The sequence below is a fragment of the Corythoichthys intestinalis genome, chromosome 16 (genome assembly GCF_030265065.1).
Source record: "Corythoichthys intestinalis isolate RoL2023-P3 chromosome 16, ASM3026506v1, whole genome shotgun sequence".
NCBI classification, from domain to species: Eukaryota; Metazoa; Chordata; class Actinopteri; order Syngnathiformes; family Syngnathidae; genus Corythoichthys; species Corythoichthys intestinalis.
In genome coordinates this window covers 45290562-45299488 of record NC_080410.1, presented here as the reverse complement: position 1 = coordinate 45299488, position 8927 = coordinate 45290562, and the positions used below count along the sequence as shown (strand labels likewise).

At 40.0% G+C, this 8927-nt stretch overlaps 1 protein-coding gene across 1 annotated transcript; it reads left to right on the top strand.

The window, feature by feature from the left end:
• Window positions 1-2493, top strand: LOC130932188 (immunoglobulin lambda-1 light chain-like). The gene is made up of 4 exons (XM_057861662.1): window positions 1-63; window positions 137-464; window positions 1049-1086; window positions 2072-2493. Exons 1-4 carry the CDS (start codon window positions 9-11, stop codon window positions 2389-2391), a joined length of 741 nt encoding a protein of 246 aa, XP_057717645.1. The 5' UTR covers window positions 1-8; the 3' UTR covers window positions 2392-2493.
• The last annotated feature ends 6434 nt before the right edge of the window (window positions 2494-8927 follow it).

Below are 8927 nucleotides of genomic sequence, written 5' to 3'. Positions count from 1 at the left end.
CTTCACTGATGTTCAGCGACACCATGTTGGGGATTCTCTGCCTTCTCATCACCGCGCTTACTCGTGAGACCCTCTTTGTCGTTTCCCCTCCACGCGTTGGAGTCAGCTAACAGTTGTTGTTTTTGTCTGTTGACAGGTGGCGAAGCGGCCAAGGTGCTGACCCAGACGCCGGCGGTTCTGACCGTTTCTGTAGGAGAAGAGGTGGTTCTCAATTGCAACATTCAGAGAAATGATGGCTATAGAGTCGGCTTTTATAGACAGCTTCCTGGAGACGCTCCTCAGTTAATTCTGTGGCATCTCCGTACATGGTCCTCACCTAGCTATAGATCAGGATTCTCCTCCAGTCAGTTCGATGCCAAAACATCTTCCGATGTGGATTTCCAATTCATCATTAAACAGGCAAAGGCAGAAGATTCTGCTGAGTATTATTGTAGCACTTGGGATAGCTCCGTTAGTGAAGCAGTATCACAGTGAAATACGCAGTGACAAAAACTGGCTCATCTTACTTCTGCTTTTATGTTGAGTCCACATGTCAGATCCTTACCTGTGCAGAAGAAGCGATGCTACTTAGAATGATATGATGTACAATTTGTAAGAAGGCACTGGATTTTGCCTGATCCGGGGGTGTCCAAGCCATTTTTTTTGATGGGCCACATGATATTTCTGGTTTCCTTCAGATAGGATGATAAGGAAGGCTGCTGAGTTTTGGAGAGATTTATTGGGGAGGCCGAAGTGCAGTCAAAAAAAAATTGTGCTTTCTCATCCCACAATTAGGCTTTTTCTTTTCAATGCTTTGTTGTTGTGTCTAATTCGTTGACTTGTTGCTTTTCCAAGGTTCGCATTGGTGATGCCCCTCTGAAGGACGTTTCCACCACGGTGACCACTTGACGGACGTGTGGACATTCAGCACAACCGCTGACAAGGAGTTAAAAGACACTGGAGTGAATGTTGAGCTCTCGGATTCAAAGAAAATCTCTTAAAGAAGTCCAGGGCTAACGTTGAGAAGTCGTGTCAGTTTTTGTACAGCCGTCAGCACGAGTGCCATCACTGTGGTATTTGGCGGAGGAACCAAGCTGGTTGTGACAAGTAAGTATTTTGAATTGATCATCAAATGTGGTACATTTATGCATGTACTAATCTTTAAATGCCTATTTAAATATATTTGTTGATTTTTTTTTTTTTTAATTGTTTCATCTTTTACATTTTTGACACTTGATAGGTAATTTTATTGTAAGATAATGTGCAGATAAACACAAAAAATACATTAAAAATATTTACAGCACAAGAGTAATTAATATATATCTGTTTGGTTGGTCTTTTTTTCTTTTATATATAATTGATTTATGAATGGTAGTATACTGCACTTTGGCATTTTTTCATTAATCTTTGAAAATGATTACATATTTTTAGTAAGAGCCATTTTTATTTACTTCCTTTTGTTGCACATTTAATTTTCTTTTTTTTCTTTTTCTTTATATAATGAAAATGTATGATTGAGTTTGGTTTCCTAAATGATAAAATTATGCAGTCGCTATTATTTATGTGTCATATTTTAAATAATTTCTACATGTATTCTTTTGTGATAAATTCCTTCATTTTAGTCGTTGGCGGTGTGGTATAGTTTTGGTATACTTTTAGTGAGGTACTTTTAGCAATACAGGTACACTAAACAATACATTTGTTCATTTTTTTGTTGCAAATTTAGTTAGTGTTGAAATGTTTTACAATTCTTAATCACGACTAAATTTTTGTTTGCTATAGACATTATAAACCATGTCATAAATTAAGATATCATTTGTTTTTAAAATGTTATGATGACAAAGTATTTGAGATGCTTTTTAAATAGGAATGAGTGCACTTCTGCCCAAATGTAAAGTATTCAGATGAAGCTGAACATTGATTTCTGCAGTTTTGACAGTTCATGGGTTCTCAAACTGTAGGTCGGGGGCCAAAACGTTTGTTGTAATCATCATATAACATCATAACACTATGTCATTTCTGTATTAATTTTACTGATTAACCTATGTACTTGAGTCTTGGTGCTGTGAACTAACAGATCTGACCCCTCCAGGCTCTGACGTGACTCCCCCCGTGGTGACTGTCTTCCCCCCGTCCAATGATGAACTCCAGTCCGAAGAGGCCACTCTAGCCTGCGTGGCCACTCAGTCCATCCCGTACGCTGATGTCACTTGGATGGCTCGTGGCCGTCCGGCAACGGGCGCCATCGCCACCGGTCCTGCCACGCGAGAAACGAACAGCAACTACAAAATCAGCAGCTATCTCACCGTGCAGACGTCCGAATGGAACTCGGATGTCCCGTACACTTGTAAGGTGTCTTTGGGCTCCCAGTCAGCTGAACAGACCATCAGCAAGTCCAAGTGTGCAACTTAGCAACACCACAACAATGTTTACGTATGTTTGTAGTGTTTTTTTTTTTTTTTTCCCGCATTCTGCTTTAATTTCACTTGAACGACTCAATATTGTTCAATAAAAAATATGTCATCAGTTTTTGGACTGAGTATGTTCAGACTTGAGCTCATTTTCTTTAAAGGGGATGTAGCGGCAAAGGGGGTGTGAGACATCAATCGAACCGTTATGTGCCAAGATAACAAATATTGATAAAGTTAACAAAAAAATCAATCACATTAATGAGCAATTATCGAAAATAGATCGAAAATGACGAACATTACCGAAAGTGTTCCGGAAACAGCCGAATGGGGCGGAGACGTCACGACAAGTGATTGACAGTCGAGGCGGAGCTAGGTGCCATTGTTTTTTAACGACGAGAGAGTAACGTTGGGGTTTGTTTGACCAAAACATCACAACAATGGTTCAAAACTGCTGTGCTATGTGGTGTACAAATAGTTATTTATCGGAATATAGTATCCATGAGTTCCTGAACGCGAAAAAAAAAGCTGGACTACACAGAAAATGGGTAAAGTTCGTTCGTGCAAAGAGGGCAAATTTTCTAGACACAGCCTCCGGCACGCTTTTCTGTGGTGCGCATTTCCCAACTGAAAGCTTCTCGAACTATGGACAAGAGAAATCGGGTTTTGCTAAAAGATTGCTGCTCAAAGGAGATGCGGTGCCGACCATACAGGCACAGCCACCTAAATGTCCCGAGATATCAAGACAGAGGACGATGACTGGTAAAGGAGGCTAAAGCTAAGCAAAGGAGGGGAGCAGCCAAGCTCGAAATGGCCAGAGTGAGTACTCTTTTATAATTTAAAAAAAAAAAAGTCACGCATTGGATACAGGACTGGACACATGTATAAATTATCGTTCGTAAAATATATAGAACAAATCCTCTGATCCCATTCATATTTGTGTATGTTGGCAGAGCGAAAAGCTATGATAGCGCAATAAATGATAATTATTCTATGCATTCCTTTATTTTGCAGTCACGGTGTATCACCTACACAAAAAGAAATGCAAAACAAATCATTGGTGTTTCCCACATGATCTGCTGCCGATGTTTCATCAGTGTCATTGCTCCCCTCAATGACCGTTTAATTACGCTGCATTGGCGTTCGTTTGGGCTCAAATTGGTAACCTAAAACACCGATTAAAGCTTTGTAACTCTCCTCGTCACCATTAGATGAACATTCGTTACGTCCTTCTACATCGGATTCGTCGCTGAAAGTAGAAACGAAATTGTCTGCCATCATCGCCGCCATTCAGTATTGAAGCACTGAGCCTTTTTCTTGTTGAAGAAACACCCCTCACTGTCAATTCTGAATTCTCTTTTATTTACAACGAGGGGTGTTTCTTCATGAGGGAACCTGGAATATGTGCAGGACGAACACAATGCATCAGCATAAACAGCTCAAAACACCCGTAATTCTCCCCTCACTAGAAGGAATTATATTGATGCAGACAGGCGCTGCCCCCCTAGTGGCCGGTGGCACTCTCTTCACTTGTCGTGACGTCACGCACACAATCTGCCAGATCTCGGGTGCCGGTCGTTTTAGCCTGACAATCGAGCCAAATTTCTCTCATTTTCTTGTGTGTAATTACACGAAGTGGCGTGATATGAATACAAAAGGCATGCGTTTATGGATAAATGATGGAATATTAAAATTTTCCCAGGGCACTACATCCCCTTTAAAGAGTTCACAAATATGTGAAATGAAGCACAACTAATTTGTTCAAAATACTGTTTTGTGTATGTTCAGTTCAGTTCCCTAAAATGACGCAACACACTATATTAAAAATGATGACTAGTAATGTAACAATATTAGAGCTGAAACGAATACTCGAGCAACTCGAGTAACTCGAGTTTAAAAACTGATCCGAGTAATTTTATTCACCTCGAGTAATCGTTTATTTTGACAGCTCTAAGCATCACGTTTCGCTCGGACTACTTTTAATGCGGGACAACGCGCTGACATCACGTGCGTAGAGGAAGAAGCAATAAAAAAATATAAAAAACATTTCCGCAGCCGACAGCCGCTCCAAACTACGCCGACGTTGCTAAAAACTAGCCCGCGTGATGTTAAGTTGGTAGCAGGTAGCATCTGAGGAGTCTCATAGAGATCACATGTATGTTGAACTAGATGCAATATGATAGACTCGGCCGCGTCTGGGCAGCGTTAATAAACAGCGGCCATCTTAAAGCAGTAGAGCGCTAAGCGCTAATAAAGAGCGCTAAGCGCTAAAAAAAATAAGATTAACGTTACTGTCTGAGTCACTAGCTCACGCAACGTTAGCCCTGCGGAGGGCTAGGTTTCTATTAATTATGACCACTTTCGATGCGTGGCTAACATGTCTTACATACAGGCTTTAACATAACATAGCTTTGTGGAGTGATAAAGGTGTAAAATAAAAACTCAGTAATGCTAACTATCAATTTTAGCTTAGTAGTCATTGCTGGATAAAACACCAAGTAGCACTGGTCCCTAATGTGCTCCAATACAGCCTGTATACATTTATCTTGAACACTGCAAAAACACAAAATCCTATCAGGACTTACAGTTTAGAGTAGCGTAAAACTTAACTAGAACTTAAAAATGGCTTGACACAAATAGAAATTCAATTGAAACAGGTGGGAAAACATCCTAACTTTTAAGTGATGTGTGTTATCAAGCATAATGGCATTTTTAGGTATAAATATATATATATTTTAGTAAGATCTAAAGGTTTTTTGAGTGAAAGCAGTGAATTTGTCTTTTATTTAATTCTAGATACATCTGAGATGCAATTGTTGGCTGTTTTCAACAATATACATCGAAAATAAAGACATTGATTGACTGAAAATGGTTCAAGATTAGATGAAATGTCTTGTTTTCTCATGTATATTTATAATTGCTCTTCACCTAAAAATATATTTGTTTTATCCGATTACTCGATTAATCGATAGAATTTTCAGTCGATTACTCGATTACTAAAATATTCGATAGCTGCAGCCCTAAACAATATATTGAAAAGTGTAGCCAAAAAGGTTATCGATATGTTCCTACCATGAATCGATTTGAAAAGGTGTCACGGTTTCATAAAAGTATAAGGAACTAACAGGTTGCAACCAAAGTCTTCTTTTAGAATAGTGTCTACGTTAGCTGACTGGTCGCTATTGACGGCGCTCGACATCCAATTCATTTTGACTGGATTGGACGTCTAGCAAGCGTCAATTGAACTGAAACCAGAGCATGTCTTGTGAGCATTTTCAGGTCACTTCTTGTTCATTTTAGGCAAGGGCGTAGGTTTGCATAGGGATGGTAGGGACCAGAGGTTGCGCTAGACTTTTTCGTTGTCTGTCATTTTGACTGACAGGGTCATAAAAATCCGGTCATAATCTATTTTTACCAGTCACTTAAATTTTCAAAATGATGATAATGACATTGTGGTGACCCTTTGGCATAATTCACCTTCCGTACTTGTGTGTCCATTTGGCCGAGCGCGTTACCGGCTACGACACAGTCACGTGACAGAGACATTTAAGAGCTGCGCGCGCTCCGGCGTGAATAGAGAGTTCACAGAGAGCAGAAGAGCTACAGCGGTTGGACACAGCAATTCGAGCTAACAAGACTCTTAACATTGCATACCGCTTCAACAGTATTTAGTAGTGATGGCCAAATGAAGCCTCATGAAGCAATGAAGCTTTGCAGCCAATCGGTTTGCACATGTAGCAAAGCTTCATTGTGCTTCATTTACTCTATGGCGCCATCAAGTGGTCTACAACAGGGGTCCCCAACCTATTCCACTAAGGCCCACTGTGGGTGCAGGATTTCATTCTTACCAAACAAGATGACAACACTTTTTCCCCAATCTGGTGTTTTAAAAGTGCAATCAGTTGATTGCAGTCAGGTGTGGCTTGTTTTAGCAGAAGCCTCATTGGTTGGAACAAAAACCAGGACCCACAGTGGGCCTTGAGGACTGGGTTGGAGACCCCTGGTCTACAAGCCCAAGTGGTCAACATTGTTAAGAATTCAATGGTTATTTGATTATGAATGTGCTTATGTTAGTAATTTAGTATGTGAACAAAATACAAAAAGTGCTAAGGATAATTTGTTATTCATTTTTGTTGAGAAATAATAGCTTTCCCACAGTGGCTGGCTTTAAACGGTTTCTTTTTTTGGACAATATTTCACCAGCTTTAGAAAATATTCTTTCACAAGGCACAGATGAAGCTGGGGTGCAGATAAATTTGAGTGCCAGTTTATATAAATTTGGGTAGGTATTCTTTTGTGCCTCCCAGTACACTAATGGATTGTTCATTCTGTTTATGTTTGGTTCAGATAGGTACACACACTCACATTTATATTAATGTAGTTCTTCTCCCTTACCTTATTGAAAGCAATCAAATGAAAATGTTCCCATACAGGGGAGGGTCGCTTTTTTTGCGCAGTTTCCATCGCAAGCAAAGGACAAGGCTCGAAAAAAGGTAGGTATGGAACAATGAAATTAATAGTTCACCTGCTGTGGCCTGAACGCAGTCTTCCTACTGGTGCGCATGGACTTGAATTGCGTGCCCGCTTGTGCAGTCCCGTTTTTTTCACCTCTTTTATCAACACCATCGTCGTTTTGGGGCTTTTTGAAGAAACTTCAGACACTCAGTTGCCTTGACATTTTTCAGAGTAAAGCCAACGACGGTCAAGCATCAAGAGAGACAATAGCTAATTAATATGCCCACTCGCCACCCTGTGGTCTGGGGTGTGAATTGCAACCTGTCAAAATGACGGATGGACTTCAGTTTTTTCCGTCACCGTTTTAAAAAATCGGTCAACGACGGAAAATATTCGGTTAACGCGACCCCTGGTAGGGACATAACACTACCAAATTTTCAGGATGCTGAAATTATCCCCACCAACTTTTAAGCAACCTTAATTGCATAATATAATGACTTCAGTTATATAAGTCATTTAGATCGTCTTCCTATACGGTTTACCTATTGTAGATTTAGTCTTTCCAGCATGGTGCAGGTCTACAATTTTGTCTCTGGTGTCCTTCGACAGCTCTTTGGTCTTGGCCATAGTGGAGTTCGGAGTGTGACTGACTGAGATTGTGGACAGGTGTCTTTTATACCGATAATGAGTTAAAACAGGTGCCATTAATTCAGGTAACGAGTGGAGCCTCGTTAGACCTCGTTAGACCTCTTTGACAGCCAGAAATCTTGTTTGTTTGTGGGTGACCAAATACTTATTTTCCACTCTAATTTGGAATTAATTCTTTAAAAATCAAACAATGTGATTTTTTTGTTTTTTTTTCCCCCCACATTCTGTCTCTCCTGGTTGAGGTTTACCCATGTTGACAATTACAGGCCTCGCTAATCTTTTCAAGTAGGAGAACTTGCGCAATTAGTGGTTGACTAAATACTTATTTGCCCCACTGTAGATGACGTGGTTCTGAGAAAAAAATACAATATATATTGTATATTTTTTTCATTAGACATTGTAAGCTGTTAGTCACAATGTTACTCATACATTGAGTATTATTTGCAATGAATACTGTTTTACTTGTACTTGAGTAAAATTTTAGATGACTACTTTTACCTAAATAATATTATTTAGAAGTAGTGCTACTTTCACTTGAGTCAAATTGTTGGCTCCTCTATCCACCTTTGCACAGCACTTATGCTTTGTGACCAATAGAAGTCTCTAAACCAGTGCTTCTCAATTATTTTCTATTACGCCCCCCCCCGAGGACGACGTAAATGTTTCGCGACCCCCCCAACTCTCTGCCGCCACTGTAAATAGTATCATTTGTCTATAATACTAGAAACTGCAATTTCGGGAGAAATTACACCTGGGTCTTTCCTCAGTGGAGATACAGATCTTAGCCCCACTCAGGTGTAGCAATAGAATGGACAATAATGCCAGTCAATGGAATTAAACAAAGTAAACGCCATTAGAAATGATTGGGAGAATTGGACGTCCATGTCCGTCAATTGCAGCACCCTCCATAAGCGACAATGCAATCGGGGACATTTGGGGTACACGTCCTATTGATATCTGGTCATTTCCTGTTGGTTTTGGTGGGGGGAAAAAAATTCCCATTGAAAATGAATGGGAAAAAATTTGGATGTCCATGGATGTCAATGGTATCAAATTACATAGGCGTAAATGGAATCCAAGTACATTGGCATCAATAAAATGAAAAAACATGATGAAATGCCATTGGAAAGGAATGCGAAGATTGGACGTCTGTGGACGTCAATGGCATCACCCTCCATAAGCGTCAATGCTATCGGGGACGTTTGGGGTACATGTCCTATTGATAACTGGTCATTTCCTGTTGATTTGGGGACATTTTTTGTTTTTGCCATTGAAAATGAATGGGAAAAAATTTGGACGTCCATGGACGTCAATGTTAGCACCCCCTATAAGCGTCAATGCAATCGGGGACATTTGGGGTACACGTCCTATTGATATCTGGTCATTTCCTGTTGATTTGGGGATATTGGCTTTTTTTGCCATTGAAAATGAATGGGA